This window comes from Danio aesculapii, chromosome 23, assembly GCF_903798145.1.
Source record: "Danio aesculapii chromosome 23, fDanAes4.1, whole genome shotgun sequence".
Lineage (NCBI taxonomy): Eukaryota > Metazoa > Chordata > Actinopteri > Cypriniformes > Danionidae > Danio > Danio aesculapii.
This window is the reverse complement of record NC_079457.1, coordinates 18,487,620-18,508,369: the sequence shown is the minus strand read 5'-3', so window position 1 is coordinate 18,508,369 and position 20,750 is coordinate 18,487,620. Positions and strand designations below refer to the sequence as shown.

At 33.4% G+C, this 20,750-nt stretch overlaps 1 protein-coding gene across 1 annotated transcript in view; it reads right to left on the bottom strand.

Moving 5' to 3' along the window:
* The window catches only part of ctnnbip1 (catenin, beta interacting protein 1), a 37,433-nt gene that overhangs the window by 4,212 nt on the left and 12,471 nt on the right, over positions 1 to 20,750 (bottom strand). Inside the window, exons 2-3 of the mRNA XM_056449932.1 lie at positions 18,710 to 18,827; positions 17,862 to 17,952 (exon numbers count right to left, since the gene is read on the bottom strand). Of these exons, the coding sequence (XP_056305907.1) occupies positions 17,862 to 17,952; positions 18,710 to 18,805 (187 nt within the window). The 5' untranslated portion in view covers positions 18,806 to 18,827. The remainder of the gene's footprint in view (positions 1 to 17,861; positions 17,953 to 18,709; positions 18,828 to 20,750) is intronic.

Below are 20,750 nucleotides of genomic sequence, written 5' to 3'. Positions count from 1 at the left end.
ATCTAGGTCTGTGCTCCAAAGAGAAGAATAAGCATTGTGTTTAAACTGCATTTGTAAAACACGCACACAATATGCAACAGTAAACATTTAGAACAGTTTAATGTGGCACATCTTTTGTATGTTTTACACACATAAGACTGCATTAAGTGCCTCTATTATGCTATTTGAAATGTTTCCTAATTTTGTTTTGGACCACTCCTACAATTGGTTTACAGTACATCAAATTTAATATACAGCGTTCCTTGCTATAACGCGGATGACTTTTCGCAGCCTCGCTGATTTTTTTCGTGCAATTTCACATGCATTTTTTCTACAGCGCATTGTGTTCTGTGCCACGAGTAGCACATTGTGTTCTGCGTCTAGACTGACTGTAAAACATTGTCGATCAATATACTCCATGCAGTGTCTCCTGTACAGTACAGAATGCGTTCAGATCGCTAAATTGACATAAATCTTCAATCGCTAGCATTGTGACTCTGAAGTGCTGTACTGTTTGTTTGCAAGTCTTCTCCCTACAATGTCGATGAAACATTCTGCACCATTAATGGCACCTGCGATAGCACCCAAAAGGCAGAGGAAGATGCTAATCATCACACAAAAAGTTTAACTTCTGGACTTGCTAAAGAAAGTAAGTTACGTGGCTGTAGGGCACCATTACAGAATAAATAAATGAAGATCAAATGGTTTTGATCTTTGTGTTCATTCTATAGTACTGGACTTATTTTTCTGCGAAGGTTTGAACTTAGAGTGTTTAAACAAGAGAGAAAAGTGTGAAAATGTTAATACCTGTCTGAGAAAAGTGTATAAAGTGTGTAGTGAGGGGCTTCACAGCCTTAAAATATCTATAATAAAAAAAATAAAAAAAAAAGCTGAATACTTTTTCACCTATTGCGTTTTTTTTTTTTTAGAACGTAACTCGAGGGACCACTGTACACTGCAACATCAGCTCATTTCTCATGGTATCTGAGCCTAAAACAATCTTTTAAGACAGTCTGCCCTTCTCCGATTGGTCAGAAGGCCCAGTCTCTGTGATTGGTCTACCACTGCATGTGTCTAAAATGAAGAACTAGAGCTGGCCAATTTGGCCTATAATCAAAATTTTGATTAATTGAACGTTTTAACTCGATTATAATTAATAAACAATTATTTTATTTATTTACTTTTTTTGCCCTCATAGTTCACTGAAAGGTTTTGTACAGTAAATCTGTTCTCACATATTACAAGTGAGAGCTTTTTGAATGGAGGGTGCATTTCTTGTTTTTAAAATAATAGAAGCAAACGCTATCTTCTATCTATGATTATTTATTGAACATCAATGTTGAACAACTAAAAATGAAACACACATTGCCTAAAACCAACAGTCAATTCTTTTAATGAATAACTTGCACTTCTGGAAACAAAATAAATCATTTTCAATGTGTTTCATATTAAAAGTAGAAAATGAGCAGCATCTCGTCTAAATAAAATTATTCTTGCATATCCTGTAAATAATATTTTAACAGAGCATTTCTTGCATCTTCTGTAAACAAATGTTTTAATTTAAATAATAATTTTGATGTAAAGGAAAACATGCCGTCTCGAGGAATCTTTGGCACAGCTTCGTCAATCGCGAATGTAGTGCAAAGTAACACAAAAGTAACAAACAGAGGGGGTTTAGTGACTCCACACATGGTAGAGAAGGTAATTGAAAAAAAAGTAAAAAAAAAAAACTAATCGACCTGGAAAAATTTCATTATTGGTTCTGAATGTCGATTTTGATTACTTTGAGTAAATCGCCCAGCCCTATGAAATACCCATTAAGAAGCCTGAACTTCAGAGGTTTCCTCAGCACTTAAGGCAAATAGTAACAATGGTGTTGGTCTTACTGTATAAATTTGCATCAGTTCAGAATAGTTTCTTTTATTAGGAAACAATAACTCCATTCATCATGAACTTTAACCTTTAAAACTTTCTAGACCTTTTCCATTCACAAACAGCTACATTACATTCAATAGAAGAACATCATTAAAGATGCTCTAAACTAATTTTGCCAAATGAAACGCCAAAAAAAACAAAACAAAACAAAAAAACGCCTTTAACCCAATATAGGACTTTGCCACTTTTTCATATCTTCACAATAACGCTTACAATGCACGCCCTTACTAACGTGTTATTCCAATATTATTCAAATATTGGGTTTTGCAAATATTGCTTAGATCGCCTTTAAAGTCTGTAGCAACACCAGAATAATGGGTTCAAGTTCCAGTGGCTGTATGAACAGTCCACTAAACATAAATGCAAACAGTGCATATTCCCAGTGTGCTCTGCAGCTCAATATATTGAATCATCTTTGAATCACAATGTATTGAATGTATTCAGTATAGCAGAAAGTCAGTATTTTCTAAAATGATTAAGGTGTATGTCCTCTTTGGTAAAGATGAGTATTTTTTAAGCAACCCTGACCCACACTGACCTTAAATCAATTTCACACATTCATACTGCAGCTGCCCTGATCTCAGACCTAAAGAACTGCAGAGAATGATGTTCATAGTCTATTTTAAACTAGATCACAATCATAGCAAATACAGAACAAGACACCTATAAACATTAACATCAGAGAAAAACCACCATCTGCTTTTGTAGCATGTGGCATGAGACACACGACACCCGCAGTATCAACCACTGCTTGGGATTTTCTGCACCAGACTGATAAGAAATGTGACTAAAAGCCTCTAAATCTACTACTGTCTGCATCTGAAATACAGACTCAGGAGCAAAAACACCCGTGTGAGCCAAAACAAACACTGCAAGAGATGTCCTCTAAAGACATGAAAATGTCACCGGCGGATTGCGGGAAGTCTGTTTAAAGAGGGAATGAGCGTATTTGTGATTTCAGTCAGGTTCAGGGTTGATTCTCAGTGAAGGAAGGCGCTAATCAATTCCAATCCTCATTAACGATCCGACCAGGGGATGAAAAACAAAACCCTGGAAACCAGGTAAACAGGATTTGTAGGTCCAGCTGTCTCTCGATGAACATGGATTAATAACAATAACGATTTGTAAACGGTAAATAAAGAGCAAAATAAACAGCTCTGGTCATGCTGTTTTAGGTAAGGTGGATGTCTGAAGGTCAAATGGGTTTTGCTGCAAAGGAAGAACTGAAGTGTCCCAATATTTAAGTTTTTGGTAATTTAGAGAACGTCATTGCTTACTTTAAACTGGTTTAAAGGAAAGTACTGTTTGACTGTCCTAGATGAGGCTTAATAAGCAGAAAGCAGAACATCGGCATGTTAATTTCCTTTGCCTTTCATGTGCTCTAGTCTTCGAAATCAAACACAGCACTTCCTTGGCAAAATAATGACTAGTTAGACTCTCCAGGAGCTACAGATTCTCTGTCTAACCGTCAAAAAATTGAAGAGATGCATTCAACATCTAAGACACCCTTTGCACATCACTTAAGGATGGTGTATTTTGGTTTTCCAAACTAGGTTAGGTTTTTACTAGGTTTTTACATTATAAGGTCAAGAACTAGTAAACTAGTAAACTAGTAAACTAGTAAAAAAATTACATTAAAATACTGTTATATACCACTGTATATAATTTTACAGCTTTGAGATTTTTTTTCTGGTTTCTATATTGTTCTCTTGTTATAGAAGGGTGCTGAATTGCAAAATGCACTGTGCACCTTTTTTAGCATTTGTTTCCTCGGCTTGAGGAAATGATGGTGCTCTGTAGAATCGAGCAAGAAGGGATGGTTAAAAACTCTGATAAAACACAACAGATACATTAGCATACAGAGACAGCGATTTTCAACCAGACAGAGAGTTCGCACCTCACTGAAAGCACTGACAGTTCACACCCTGTTCACGAGCTGTAGGCAGCCTGATTCTACTGAAAACAAATCTAATTACAGTCTTTCTCCTGCTTTACATTAGAATACAATAAATAGCCCTGAACACAAAAAAGCCATGTTTTGATGGCAAACCAGCGCTTATTTTTATTCCAAATAAATCTGTTTATAAAGTGGAAAATTAGTAAAGATTCTGTTTTAGACCAAAAAAATAATGCAAGAAGACAAAAATAAGACTGATTGCAGTAGAGTATTGCAGATACTAAACAATCAACATCATGGGTTAGATCCTGTATCATCATAGGGTTGCGTAATCGTTGCGTAATGGCCTGATCAGGTTATAGAAGAGACAAAACACATGGCTTCATCCACTGACAGGCTGCTCTCAAACTGAGCGAATGGAGAGTCTGTGGATGGAGAAGTTCCTTCTGCTTCTGTTCTGATGGAGCTGCTCGCTGTGGCACAGGAGCACCAGCCAACACGGGCCGACGTCAGAGCCCTCATGCCCGTTGCCTAGCAACAGCCTAGAATCTGATTGCATCACAATGGGGCGGGCAACAACCACCTATGAACAAACAGCAGCTGTTCGCCTTTCTGTATTACTGATTCTCTCCAGCATTGCCCTGTTCAACCTCTAGCCACAGTCCTGGAGGAATACACTCACCATAATCCAGAAACATATCACACACACCTGTGGGCGATGATACTGCAGTGAAATCTGTAACATCTGTCATTCTGAAATCTTCATTAGAGAGAGTTTAGATTTTAGGTTTATGAAGATTCCTGCTTTAGTTTTATGAACAGTCACCATTAATAAAAAAGAAGTCACGATTTTTGTTTGTTAAATACATGATATTGAATTACTATATATAAATTATTCACTGGGCGTCACAGTGGTGCAGTGGGTAGCACGATCGCCTCACAGCGAGAAGGTTGCTGGTTCGAGCCTCGACTGGGTCAGTTGGCATTTCTATGTGGAGTTTGCATGTTCTCCCCGTGTTCACGTGGGTTTCCTCCGGGTGCTCCGGTTTCCCCCACAGTCCAAAGACATGTGGTATAGGTGAATTGGGTAGGCTAAATTGCTCATAGAGTATGTGTGGGAATGACTGTGTATGGATGTTTCCCAGTGATGGGTTGCAGCTGGAAAAGCATCCGCCGTGTAAAACATATGCTGGATAAATTGGCGGCTCAATCCACTGTGGCGACCCCTATGGGGACTATGCCAAAAGGAAAATGAATAAATGGATGAAATTATTCCCTGTAAAAATGCTGGGCTCCACACAATTCCTTCATGTTGTCCTAACATAAATCGATTAGGCTAAATTAAATGTTTTTTAATTTTTGTGATTAAATGTGATTGAATTTAAAACATTTATGTCCCCCCAAAAAATCATTTTAATTAAGTAGTTTGAACAACCAGCAAACTTATTTTTGTGTAAAATGACTTGTATTGTATACATTATTAAACATTTATTGTGCATTCAGATTGAATCCACTTTAATGAAACACTATTTATTCCTAACAAAAAGCTTAAAAACTATCCAAAAAATCCTGAAATATTCATTTTGATCAAAAAAATAAACACTGCTTTCATGTTAAAATGACACATGAATAGCCATATTAAATATATAAAAAATACATAGGAAAGATGCATACATATTACATCTTGTTTATATATCTCTCATTCTACCTCAGAATTGTTTACTTCACCTCACCCTACCTCCCCTTATCCCCTATTTTGCACTACTGTTTATCGTCTACAGTTATTTCTACTGTAACTTGTTGTTTTTTGTGATTTGTACTGTAAGGATAAATTTACATGTTTGCACTGAGCAGTGAGATGCGCATAATCTCACTGCAATCGTGTATAATGTATATTGTATATGTGTACAGTGACAATAAAAGGCATTATATTCTAATCTATTCTATATTTTATTCGATATATGAATATGATATGAATGTATCACTTTTTAAAAAAATCAAAAGACCATATAACCTGCGAATTACAAGTATTAAGCCCACTGGAATTGAAAGAATTAAATTTTTGATATTAAATTGATTAGTTAAAAACAATCCACATTAATGAAACGAATTTATTCCTAACAAAAAGCTTAAAAAACAAGACAAAAAAAAAACAATACTGCTTTCATGTTTAAACGATGCATGAATAGCCATATTAAATGCATTGTGAGAGTTGAGCGAATTATCTGTGCCTAGAATTACTATATTTACTTTAAATTAGGGCTGCATGACATTTGAAAAAAAATTACATGGCAATACAATTTTTCTCTGCAATATAATTTCACCAGATGACTTAAATAGCTCTAGTTGCAAATACATTACTTGGGATGATTTTGTAGGGGAGTGAAATATAAATATATTTTTATGTAATTTATTATACATGTATAATAAACAAACAACAGTCATAAATAAACACAATGGAGCAAATATTAAAGTGAAATAAACTGTGCTTTATGGTTTTCTGAAGAGAGCAACAGTATTCAAGTACAGAAATTGAATGATCAAATAGCACTGCATAGTCTTTATTATATGAATAATTCAATCAGATGAATCTTTATTAAACTTACTTTATTAATCTTTAAACTCTCTTCAAAAACACATGCAGATGATAAACTTTCACTCTATTATGGTTCAATTCTGCAGTGTCTCCACAAATCTCATGTGTTTTGATCTGTGGTTTCTGGTCATCTATAATCCTAATTCAACATTTCATATCTTGCGATGTGACTATTGCAGACACACACATTGCGATATTGATGCTCAGATGCTATATTGTGCAGCTGTGCTTCAAATCTACACATTTTTTGTCTGACAAACTGTTTCACTTAGATAAATATCAAAATAAGGGGAAAAAGACAATTGCAACATTCATGCCATCTATTTAGGTGTCATTTATAACTGACCAAAGGGTTCACACAAATAAAATGAGCTTTTTGCTAAAAAAAACATTTATTAATAAATATATGAATCCTTGTTGACGGTGTCCAGGTAAAATAAGCAATACTAGAAAATAAAAGGAAAAACTAAAATTAAATTAGTTCTAACAATTACTCAAGAAAAATAAAAACACATTTCTATAGCATCTCTCTAAGACAGGAAGTTGTAGATGAAATCAAACTTAAGCAAACCTGGGAGAATGAATTAGGGTTAGAGATAGATTCGGAGAGTTGGAAAGAAGGCCATGAGAATATACATGCATGCTCAATTAACACAAGACATAATTTAATTCAATTTAAAACCCTGCATAGGTTAAACTAATCTAAGGACAAACACCATAAGATAGGTTTCCTCACTATGTAACAGGTGTAAAACAGCAGAAGGATCCCTAACCCACTTATGGTTGTGTCTAAAATTACAAGAGTTTTGGGAGTGTGAGTACGCCCTCATATTCAAACGTTTTTCTAAAGCTTTCCAAAAAAATCTTGAACCATGTCCACTTATAGCAGTTCTTAAGATATTTGTAACCTAGAGACGTTTAAAAAATATGAAAGACAAGGCATGTTATTTGGTATGGCTATTGCCAAAAGGGTGATTTGGAGAATGTGGAAAAATGAATCTGTACCTAAATTTAGTAAGTGGGGTAGAGGACAACATGCTTGCTTTGGAGAGGCTGAGATATATACTGTGTAATGATAAATTGGAGTTATTTGCTACATGGGGAATGATATTAGAACAGAAAAGAAAGAAATGGAAACATAACCAATGCCCCCTGTGAGAATAGTTATTAAATATTGAGTGTAATTGATATTCACTATTCACAATCTATAATGATTTTAATAATGTGCCCAAACTATTATTTGACAATAAAACTTTAGTCAGGATAATGCATTTATTTGTTAATATAAGAACTATGTTAATTTATAATTGCTTTTATTTATGCACTACCTGACCAGCTAAGTTATATTTTGCTTTTATGTGCATTTGTCTCCCTGTTTTCTGTTGTTCGGTTGTTCTATCATAAGTTAGTGTTTTTATTATGTATTGTATTTTATACGTATTATTATTGTATAGTTTTTTCTCTTCTTTATTTTGTTGAAGTTTTGTTGTAGCTTTACAAAATGCTAAAAGCACATAAATAAATGTTTAAAAAAACCACACAAAATTACCTGCTTCTACAACGGCGTTAAATACTGAACAAAAACGTCCCTCAAACTCACAGTATGATTTAACTATGAGGTTATTTCCAAAATCCCCCTTTTAAAGGCTACTCTGCCACCTATAAATCATCTGATAATAGCAGTAATGAAACAGTAACGGCAGACTTCAGAAGCACAGATAATGGAGTAGAGATAACAGATACAGTGTTATTTCAGGAAGTGATGTGTTTAAATATGGGCAGCAGTGAAGGATCATGAGCAGTGAGAGTGTGTGGGATTAGCACACCACCACACATACACCCCAACGCCTTCTGTGTGCATCACTTTCACATTTACAACATCAAAATATGACTCACAACTCCAGATATTTCTATAAAGTTTCAGTTTAATTTCAGTGGAGAAGCAGAGATCTAAGTGAGGGCATTTTTAGCTATCAGACTAATCTGCTGTTTAGTAACCAAAACATATATAGGTCAAAGACAAACTGGGATTATCAGGCAGTGTCGTACAGTTTTCATTTATTTCCCTGTACATTAAAATGGCAATCTCTTTAGTTATTTTTTTTTCTGAGAACATACATTTGAACTATTATTTAAATGTCATTCAGTGTAGCAATAGTTTATATACCCCAAAAATCTTGTCCGGCATTATTTGAACAGGAATCATCTTTGACATACTGAAAGACTTTAATAATACATATATGGATACCTAGAAATAATGCAGCCCCAAAATACGAAGCCAATGTTGTATTTAACCTTTACATTTTGCCTAAATCCTTCAGACCACTGTAGTTTTACAAATTAATCAACAAAGTTTTTTTTAATTATTTAAAGATTAAGTTTTTCTTTAACACTGACTGACTTCACCGAGGTTTTTTCTCTTTTTTTGATGGAATGTTTTCTGAAACATTGAAATAGACAATTGCATTTAATATTTAGTTTTGTTTTAGTTTTATGAATGGTCCGCATTAAAATAAAAAGACAGGATTCTTCTTCGTTAAAAATAAATTGTTCAATTAGTACATCAATTATAAATTGCTTATAATTTTAAATTTGATACATTATTCAACCTATGTGCATTTAGATTGTGAAAAACCTATAAAACATTTTTTAAAATATAAATTTGAATATAACAAACTATAATTATATTATATTGTATTATATATATATGTGTGTGTGTGTGTGTGTGTGTGTGTGTGTATGTGTGTGTGTGTGTGTGTGTGTGTGTGTGTGTGTGTGTGTGTGTGTGTGTGTGTGTGTGAATGAATTTATCACTGTATGAAATTCACAAAGGTATATAATCTGAGAATTACTAGTATTAAACCCACTGAGATTGAAAGAATTTAATTGGATGATAAAATAATTGGTTGAAACAATATTTATTCCAAACAAAAAGATTCCTATAAAAAGTTTAAATAAAAATCCAAAAACATTAATTTATTTAAAAAATTATTTTTCACGTTAAAACGATCCATAAATAGACATATTGAATATAGAAAATTGTCCAAAAGGCATTATGAGAGAACTATAACTGAAAAACAATTATGTCTTTTATTTTTTTCATTCCTTTAAAACCTGGTTTAAGACCTTTTAATCTGTTTTTAATAGTTTAATAATTAAAATAGATTTTAACTATTTTAAATGTTTTTTTTTCTTGTTTATTTGATTTTTGTTTATGTAAAGCACTTTGAATTACTATCATGTTTGAAATGTGCTATATAAATAAACTTGCTGTGCCTTTCCTTGTGCCCTTAATTGTTTCAGTTTTAACTCATTTAACTAGTCAAACTGCATTTAAAATGCTTTCAATGTAAAAAAAAATAAATCACTTTTGTAAATTTTGTTATGTGACCTTATTTTATGTGGACTCTACTTTTTATAAATGTATAAATATTTAGAAAATAAACATACAATTTATTTTTTTCTACATAGCAAGTAACTGAACGTGTAATGTTACATTACCTGTAAAATATATTTCACACACATGTATAAAATACCTATTTGTCCTATAGTAATAATAATTATCATGCTTGTTATTTTAAACAGTTTCTAAAATACATATTATTGTTCTAGTAAATAATATATTAAAATGCAATACATACACAAGTACATATACAGAATAATACATTAGTATTTCTAAAAGAATAATGGGTAATACTTTTTAAAAAGGTTCTATTAGTTAAAGAAATGCATTTACTAACACGAACAAACAGTGAGCAATACATTTATTATAGCATTTATTCATCTTTGTTTAAATTAGCTAATGGTAATAAACTCATTCATTATTAGTTCATGTCGATTCACGGTGCATTAACTAATGTTAACACATATAGATTTTGATAATGCATTATTAAATATTTAATTATAATTAATAAATGCTGTACAAGAATTGCTCATTATAATTATATTATTATATTAACTATCATAACTAATGGAACCTTATTGTAAGCTGTGACCTGATTAATAATATTTAGTTTGTTGGTTATGCCAGCTTCTATAGCTATTTTCATGGCAAGAACATGTATGATTGCATATTATTTATAGTTATATTATAGAGAGTTTTTCAATTTATTTTTGCTAAAAACTGTATATGGTATAACGCTGTTTAAAATCTCATCAAAAGACTTAATTAATAATATTAAACATTAATAATATTTTATGATTACAGTAAATAAGAAACACTTAAATGTTACACTCTCCCTTCCTCATGCTAGAGAAATTTCTTTTATAGGAGGCTCTCTGGCTCATTAATTTGCTTATCGGGGGGGAAATAGACATTCAGACTATTACTACTGCACTTAGAAACGGGTCACAATCTGCTACAGCACAAGAGGATAAAGATATGAACAGCAGGATGGCGACAGCACTGTTTAATAATATCTACTGCATTATTATGCTGTTACTGGACCACCTACAAAACACCCTGGTCACAGCTGGCAAACAAAACGACTGCAGTTACAATGATTGCAAAATAGGGACAGATTTAGGCTAGGCCTGAAATACCAGAGCATGAGAGGAAATTAATCATCGTAAAACTTTATATGTTCTGTTTTTTCACTCTAATTTTGTCCACACAGCAAAGGTAATTCATCCAAGCCATTGTGAAGCCATAAAAAATGGCTTGCATTAACTGTGTTTATGACATTGAGTGGATTCTGGAGTCTGGGATTATACTGTCTGAGGATTATTATACCAGCAGACACGAGACAAAAGAGTGTTGACTCTGCTGTTTCAGTGTAAAAGATAATGCTCTACCAACTAATGCAGAGCTCTGAATTTTCTTTAAAAGGTCAGGCACTTACACAACATAGAGAAAAACACATGTAAAAGAACAGCATCCTCATTCAAATGCGGTGTCACACAGACAATGAGTGTGATGTCCTCCTCTCAGCATTCGTCTGTAATTAACAATTGGGCTTGGGTGAAGGTCTCCTAATGAGGCCTGTTCCTTTCCGCATTCACAGCACCATGAGGCCCCTGTCCACCCAATCTCATCGCCATGGAAACTGAGTACTGTACTCTGTACTACTGTGCTCTGTTGTTCAGTTCTCAAGGCCTCCAGAAAAAAGCGAGCAGGTTCTTTCACAGCCGCACTGGCAGATTTATTTTTTTTAATTATGAAATAATTATTCAAATATAGTCTCACATTCTCGTCATTTGTTAGAACTAAAATATTCAAATCTATATTTTTCTATTTTTAAAAATCTATTTACCTGATATGCATTTTGTATTATCACATTTTTACCAATTGTTGTTTAAATAATAAGACATGGGGCTATATTTTAATGATCTAGGTGCATAGTCTAAAGAGCATGGTGCAAAAGCATTAAGGGTGTGTCCGAATCCACTCTTGCAATTTTAAGGACAGAAAAATATGCTTTGCACCCTGGCGCATGGTCTAACAAGGTTGTGCTTATTCTCTTAATGAGTTATGGGTGTGCTTTGAGCATAACAAACATTAAACCAGTCAGAGTCTCATCTCCATTCAAAAGTCAGTTGTGTCACGCCATGGCGCATTACCTATTTACATGGCCGACTTTGTAAGTGGAAAAACTGAACGCTTCGCTAGCGAGAAAACAGTTAAACAGACCATCTGCAACGAGAGGATGAAGAACAAACCTCCTACATTCGGCCTCTCTACTTTCTCTTTACCCCTTTACTTTTGTGGATAAGGAAATGGTGGAAACTCACCCCACTGAAGACATCCATTAGTCTACATATTTAATTTAGCTTGTTAAGCACAAAGATTTGTTTCAAAACTATTTATAAATCAGTTCGAATTTCCAGCAAATAAATAAATGAAAAATAATAACGAAGTGTGATCAAAAAATTGTTATATTAAAACACACGTCCTATTATTATGCTTCATATAGTCCAAAACTCGACAGGTGGACAAATCTAAAATTGTTTTTATTAAAACAAATATAAATATGCATATAATAAATAATACTGCTAATAAGCATTATAAAAATGCAAATTGTCATGAATAAATAGAAAAAGCCCCCCGTGGTGAGGAAGGCACATGGGTTGTTGTGTTTATAAAGAAATGAATAATTTCTGTAACATTTTAGTCATTTTTTTCATATGTAAAGATATTTGTGTACTGCTAAACATCCTGTGTGTATTAAGCAAAGTGTAAGCGTTTTGAACCTACATAGGCGCATAACTAACATGCTCTGCGCTGGACTTTAGACCAGCTTTTAGTTGGTCAACGACGCAGCCTATTTCAGTTCCTCAAAATAATAACGTGCCAACAATGCGTCTTAACGTGCCTCCTTCTAGACCGGCACACCCACAAGTCCACAAAGTGGCGCAAATGGATTTACTATTTAAACAACGTGGCGCAAAAAGTGAAAATTAGGGTTGCGCTGATATGAAAATAGCAACAAATCGTGTCAAACATGTCTTGCGCCTTATTGTGCCGGGTGTGTGAGGCCCATTATGATTAAAAGATTTTTCAAAAATAGTATTATTTACTTTTTAATACCCAATATAAAAACATCATTTCAGAAAATTACAACAAAAAAAAAAAACTGTTTTAGTCATTTACATTTTTTTTTAAATAAAATAAATACTTGATATTTTAAAACGTTAAAAAATCTGTTTTTACAAATAAGCAATATATAAATGTGTATATGGCATGTTATACAATATAACAATTGAATAGACAGTTGATGTAATCAAATACACACACTATTTATTTGATACATGTTCCATATATAAACTGATATGAATTGGACTAAATTGCTAGAACAGGACACTGAATACACAGATTGCCTATTTATATTAAGAATAAAAGTTAATTTCATCTTCGCAGCGGCTCTTTCTTAAGTCCTGTTAATGAGTCTGCTTGGCACGGTATTTTACTTTGAGCTGCCTGAACTCTGAAAGTTCTCCTACGTCCACCGTCCTCCCCCAGACACCACCATCCAGCTCCATCCTCTAAACTTCAAGGCCTTACATTTGATTAAAATTGCATTACAAAATTTAGAATATGCGTCTATGGTAATTAGCCAATTAGATGGTCCCGAATGCAAATTTGTTTAATCCATAGACCAGTAAACAGGGAAAGTGGCAGGTTTAGAGCATCTGACAGGGTAAACACGCCACATTTGTGGACTTATGAAGAAAACGGAGTGGTGGCTGCAATGTTTGGCTGTTATGGTGAGCCAAAATACCCACCCACAAGTGTTTGATTAAGGGTGCCCTACAAATATAAAAGTGAAAACAAAGTAAGAGGAATGTTTGACTGTGTGCTTTATTTTAATTGGTCATGAAAATATTATAATCTTTTTTTAACATGACATTTGCATCACATTCATAGCTGTGGCCAAATTTATTTAGATTTCACAGCATTTTGTTCCACTAGATAGTTTCCTCTATGCATTTCACTATAGTACAGTAATATTTAACATCCATAATATTGCAGCATATAATAATTTTGGGTTATTCATGGTCTGTTTAAAGTAATTTGTTGATTTTAACAAGTTGTCATTTCTTTTGACATAAAAAAAAATGCACTGCGAGGAAAATGACATCTCACTTCTGTCCTGTCAAGTTTTTCAAACTACTTTACTGATTGTTTTTGAAAATAATGTTTCCTCTAAATATAACATAAGGTACCATACAAAATGCATAAAAATTCTTCACAGATTAGAAAATTGTTAAGAAATTTAGAAAAAATAATTAGGAAAACAGTAACAAATGCATAAAGATGATATTACAGAGCACAACAGGGTAGACACGCTCACAGTTTAAGTTAGGAGATGAAATTCACCCATATATCAACTTCCTTATGATCACCATTAATTCTGTCCAACTTTACTGATTGTTTACAATTTAACATAAGTTACTACATAATTGAATGTATAGACACAAAAATTCTGACTTCCTCACAAACGATTTGTGTTGAGACAACATGAAGGAATTAAGTTAACTTATAAAGATTTACAAATTTAAGTGGATTTAAAATAAACAATTAAGTTGTAAATCAAGAATTGTGTTGTTGCAGCACATGTTAAATAAGTAGTTTGAACAAACAGCAAATGTCATTTTTAGAATGTTCCATTATTTTAAAAAAGTAGACTGTTTATTTAAAAAAAAATTAATACACCATAAATTGCATTTTATTTGCTTTCGATGTAAAATCACTTCTGTAATTTTAGCTTTGTGTATACAAAGATGAATTCACAAAGTTATAAATAGGAAAGCGATTTTACATTGAAAGCAAATAAAATGTAAGTGTCTACTTCAGTGTTTGAGATAACCTTTGATCAATTGTTTTTTTAAATGATTAAAAAATTCCTGTTGACAGTTTTTTTATGTATATGCATTCATATATATACACACACATACATAAAAATTGTCAACAGGATCAAATTAAATAAATTATTAAAAAATTCCTGTAGACAAAAAAAAAATTAATATATATTGATTTCACCTTCAACTTCAGATGTCATCAAATTTGTCCAGCTTGATATGCAATACTCCAAATAATGATCTCAAACTGGCCACATTCACAACAGCATGATCATGCCTTCTCAAATAAAGACAAAAACGCCCGTGTTTTGTTCCTCTAGACAGTTGTCTCAAGGCATTTCACTAACATATCCATAATATTGCAGCATATAATCTATCACTTTTCACAACATGAAGAAATTTAGTTAATTTGTTAGTTTTTACAAATTTAAGTGGATTTAACATAAAAAATTAAGTTTTCTCATAGCATGTCACTACTGTACAGTAATATTTAACTCGTCCATATTATTGCAGCATATAATATTTTGGGGTTATTTGTGGTCTGTTTAAAGAAAATTGTTTATTTAAATAAAGTTGTCATTACTTTTCAAGACAAACTGAAAAGAACAACATGAAGGAATTAAGTTACGTTATTAGTTTTTACAAATTTAATAAATACAAAAATGAAATTACAAATTAATATGACGAAAGCGATTTTACATTGAAAGCATATAAAATGTAAGTGTCTACTTTAGTGCTTACCTTTGATCAAATTTCTTTTAAATGATTAAAAAAATTCCTGTCAACAATAAAATAATTTAATATATATTGATTTCACCTTCAACTTCAGACATCATTAAATCTGTCCAGCTTAAGCTAAATAACGATCTCAAAACTGGCCACATTCACAACAGCATGATCATGCCTTCTCAAATAAAGAGAAAAACAGCCAACACACAAGTGTTCATTCACATGTGAGAATAATAGGCACTGAGAAAGTGAAACGGTCAGCCTCAATGCTCTGAGTCCATGCAAGTCTATTCAGCACACAAATGTCTTACTGTGCCTATTACAAACGAACTCTCAATCTTACACGGCTCTTATTAACAGTACAGACAGAAGCTCTTTAATTGACCCACAGAAATCTGAAAGGCCTACGAGCCATTCACGCTTTTGAATACACAAACCCACTTAGAGTCTTTCCATTATTGCAAGCATTATGTAAAGCAAATATAGCCATATCTACAAAGATGTACAAGGGTGACTCATTTTTCCAAGGTGTTGGACGCAAACACATGCAGTCCTCTGAGACGGCTAGGCTTGAGATGTAAATAATTCATCCAACTGCAGTGATTTCCCCTGAGATGCGGCACTATTTTGCCTTATGCGAGAGAGAACACATTAGCATGTTTGCGGCTAAAGTGACATCCATTTGCACTAATATTACATTAGCTAAAACCTCAGATAGTGTCATGATCCTACATTATCGGTTTAATTTGAACTAAAAAAAGCTAGTGCTACTAAACTTATTCCAGTTCACCTCATCAGACCTCTAGTATTTTTTGTACATTTTTTTTCGCTTTATTTTTCCACATAGAATGAGATGTAAGAGTTTCTCCTCAAAGGATTGGACTGATTTTCTTCTCAATCATATTGCTGATGGGCCTCATCTGTGTGTTAAACAAAGGTTATTGTACTTCATTGTGAGCTGTTTATTAAGTGTGTGTTCCCTTTCATCTCCGCCTCATTAGACTGTATTATTGATAGACTGAAGATATCAAAGGGCTGTCTTTTTGCCTTAATCACATCATAAGATGTAGAAATAACCCATTAAAATGTTGGTGCATCGACAACGCAAGACTTCCTAATGCTGGAGCTAAGATCTGCACCAAAAATATATTTTGAGCTCGAAAAATCCCAGAAGTGCACCACACATCGACATCTACATCCATCTTTCTTGTGCTGCTGCATTATTTATCAAGATCCTTCCAAAAAGAGCACAGTGCTGGTATCCTTGCTTAACAACCAGGCTCATTATGCATAATTAATGAAAGCAAAACGTGGGCTCCAAAATTCTATACACCTAGTGTTATTCACAACAGCTTCTCTGTAAAAAAAATAAATAAAAAAATTCACAAATGACAAAGCATGTTACTTCTTTGACACGGTGATCAGGTAATGCATTATGAGCATTACACAATTTAATATTACAGTTTGATTCTCAGTATTGCATATTAAGCTGCTAAGAGAAGTTAATTTACTCTAATTCTACAGATCTCCCGATAAAATTAGTTGTAAAGCGAGGAAATATGACAGTTTACGTTGCGTTTGAACTGTCTAGTTGAAATATTTGTGTAGTACTAGCGCCCCTTAGTGGAAGATACAGTTACTGCACAATGTTGTTATAAATATAAGCAGAATTCTTTTATATCCAAAATTTGAATATATATGATTTTATTACTATATTTATTATTTGTATTATTAATTATAACTATATTTAATACAGTTTATTTTCAATATTATCTATGTCTGTACATTTAATATTACTTTAGTATATCTATAAAAACCTTCATACAGATTTAATATTTCAAATTTTCATTCGTTTTAATGTTCTCTAATTTAGATAGATGGTTAGATAGACAGACAATATTATATTTTATAATACATAAAACCAATAGGTGGCATAGTGGCTCAGTGGTTAGCACTGTCGCCTTACAGCAAGAAGGTTGCTGGTTCAAGACCCAGCTGGGCCAGTTGGCATTTCTGTGTGGAGTTTGCATGTTCTCCGTATGTTGGCGTGGGTTTCCTCCAGGTGCTTCGGCTTCCCCCACAGCCAAAGACATGCGGTATAGGTGAATTGGATGAGCTAAACTGGATGAAAGTGTATGAATTGTATGAGTGTGTGTAAATGAATGTGTAAGGGTGTTTCCCAGTGCTGGGTTGCGGCTGGAAGGGCATCCGCTGTGTAAAACATATTCTGGAGTAATTGGCGGTTCATTCCTCTGTGGTAACCCCTGATATACAAGGGACGAAGGAAAATTAATGAATAAAACCAACAAGTGGTGTGATCAGAACAACAGTACCTCAGCATTGTAAATACGAGTGTTAGTGGTAAAGGGTGGGGGTGTGAAGTCATAGGTCTGGCCTGCTGTACTCAGTCTGTAAATGTTGACTTACCCTGGTCAATAGGGTGCTGTGGCAGCTGACTCATCTGACTGTGCACCACGCCTGCATAATTCCGCAGAAATGCTTCCTCGTTTGGTGTCAGCTGCAAAAAAAATTAAAATTATATATATATATATATATATATATATATATATATATATATATATATATATATATATATATATATATATATATATATATATATATATATAAAATTTTATTCAAGGTTACCATGCCGTCAGAATCTTATACCGACCCATCCCTACTTTGGACGTTAAAGTCAGGTTTTATAGAGGGATTTTTGTGAATCTATTTTTATATCATTCCATAATACAGAAAATAGATAGCTTAATTTCAACTTTTACATTTTTTGTAGACTAAAATGTTGTATTTAATCAGTTTATGTAGGAAATTATATAGGCACAAATCATTCCGTAAAAAAGACTAGAAGACACAAATAAAACTGCAGTGGGATGTACATTAATGCTGTTTATGTGGAGATTTATGGCTCAGTGTAGAAGAAAAATTAATCATTTTGGGAAAACGGTTTTAAAAATGTGTCCTGTGATTAAAAGCTACAGAAACAAACTGATAAAAGAAAGACTTAAGTATATTTTGGATGTTCTTTCCATTATAATGAAGAAGTTATTTAAGGAAAGCCAAAGAACTCGAATTTCCAAAACTGACAGTGTATAAACAAAACATATTTTTGCCTGCAGTGTTTTAGCTTAACAGATTAACAATGTCCTGCTCAGAGTACATATCTCACAGAACATTGTTCAACTCAGAGGTGAATACCATTCTACGGTGTCTTAAAAGTACATCAGAAGATGTCTTATTCTCTGTAGTCTGACACTTACATTTGATCCCATCTTCTTGAGCATGAGCAGCACCCGCACCTTCTGCTGGATGTACATCTCCTCAGGAGACTTGCCAGGGGCTTCCTCTCGGTTCATCCCCCCTGCTCCTGACGCACCGCTGAACATACAGAAAAAAAGACTCAGATTTTATAGAAAAAACTATGCATGATGATAGAATAAAAATGTAAATATATTGATGACAATAAATAATAATATACAGAAAATAATAACAACAGTCTTGCAAAATATTGACTTTAAAGTCATATGAATCATAACCTTTGCAGAGAGCAGAACGCTTCTAATTAAGCAGAATGACAGTGTGTGAAGTCTGAACACACTTCAGATCATGGAGCAGGTTGACAGCATCATAAATGGCCCTCATGCATATTTAATGAGAGATCTAACCGGGCTCCCAGCTTTCCCTCGTCTTGCTCACTTCCTAATGACCTATTTTCCAACTTACACTCAGTGTGAAACATTTTTAAGGACCCAGAGGAGCAAAATAAAAAAAGAGCATAATCACAGAAGAAAGCCACATGCTTATGCACAAGAGAGTGAATATGCAAAAAAAAAAATCCAATACCTCAAAATTACTTTACAGAAAACTGCATCATGACACAATGAAATCTGCTTTTTTGATTCTGAATGAATTTTCTGAATGATATTTTATTAACACCTCAAATATAATTACATTTATTTAAACCGATTTTCTATTCATTTAATGCATTTTTGGATGATTTGTGTTCGTTTACAAAATAATATGTTCTAGTTCTATAAAACTATATGTTCTTTCATACATACCTCTGTTAATTTGTCTGAATGAAATGTTTGTTTGTTTTTTAAAAGATTTTATTTTTGGCATTTTCCCTTTATTTGATAAGACAGTAGATTGATAGGAAGTGAAGTGAGAGAGAGAGGTTGATCAAGATCGGGAAAAAGTCCAAAGGTTTCTGCAGGTTTCACAAAGTCAAATTTGAGAATTTTAAAGACATTTTTAGGACCATTCTGAATAACTTTTAGACTTAGGTTCTGTTTACACTAATACATTTCTGTTTTTAAATGCTTAAGTTTTGCTACGGTTACGCCATCTGTCCACAATACCTCAGAGTTTAAGCCCCGAAAATGGAGCGTTTTGAAAATGCTGAAGACGTCGTTTTCGCCTTAAAACGCTGCTGCTGTCAGTGTGGATGGGGGAAAATGGAGACATCTGAAAACAAAGGCAGGGCTGCAGATATTCGCTACTTAATTGGGGCTTTTTCTCAATATCAAGTACACAAAGTTCAGTCTTAAATCCTTTCCTTGTAAGATCAGACTTCGCAAGTTTGATATGAAAAACAAACTCCAGAGGACACATCAGATAAATCTTCAAAGGGAACAGTGTACTTTATTACATTATTCACATCACCCTTGCTACGTTGTTTCACTATCATGATGAATTAAATATCACATATAACAACTGAGATGAAATCCAGCAATAGATCCTTGATGAACTGTCCAACGTGTGCTGCTCTCACCTAGGCAGGTGGGTTCGAAGCACCCGCTGACTGCCTGGAGCTCCAACGTGCACATACGCAGCAACACATGCCAGAGTGAGCATGTGGTCACATGATGTGCATTTTCAGAGTTGTAGTGTGGACAGAAAACTTTTCAGAAACACTAAATGAAATGCCAGTGTGGCCGTAGATTATTTTCATAAATGCAGCAGTGTAAACAGGCCTTACACAGGGCCAAACGTTAATGATTTTTATGGTTGGGCCACTGGAAAAGATTTTTTTTTTGCCAAATCAAAAAGATAAAAAAATAAAAAAAAATTATTTTATAGCCACATTTTTTTACAATGCGCCAAAGTAAGCAAAGTCTGTTGTCTACATACACATTTCTCAAAAAAAAGTTTTAAAAATCTTTAAAAACTAAATTGTCTGCCCAGGTCAGCTTCCTCAACATATAGCCTATGTTATGGAAAACCTTTAAAAATATGTAATTTTAAGGAAGAAAATTAAACCACATTCCTAAATAGAGTTACAAGTAGAGTTTTGTTAAA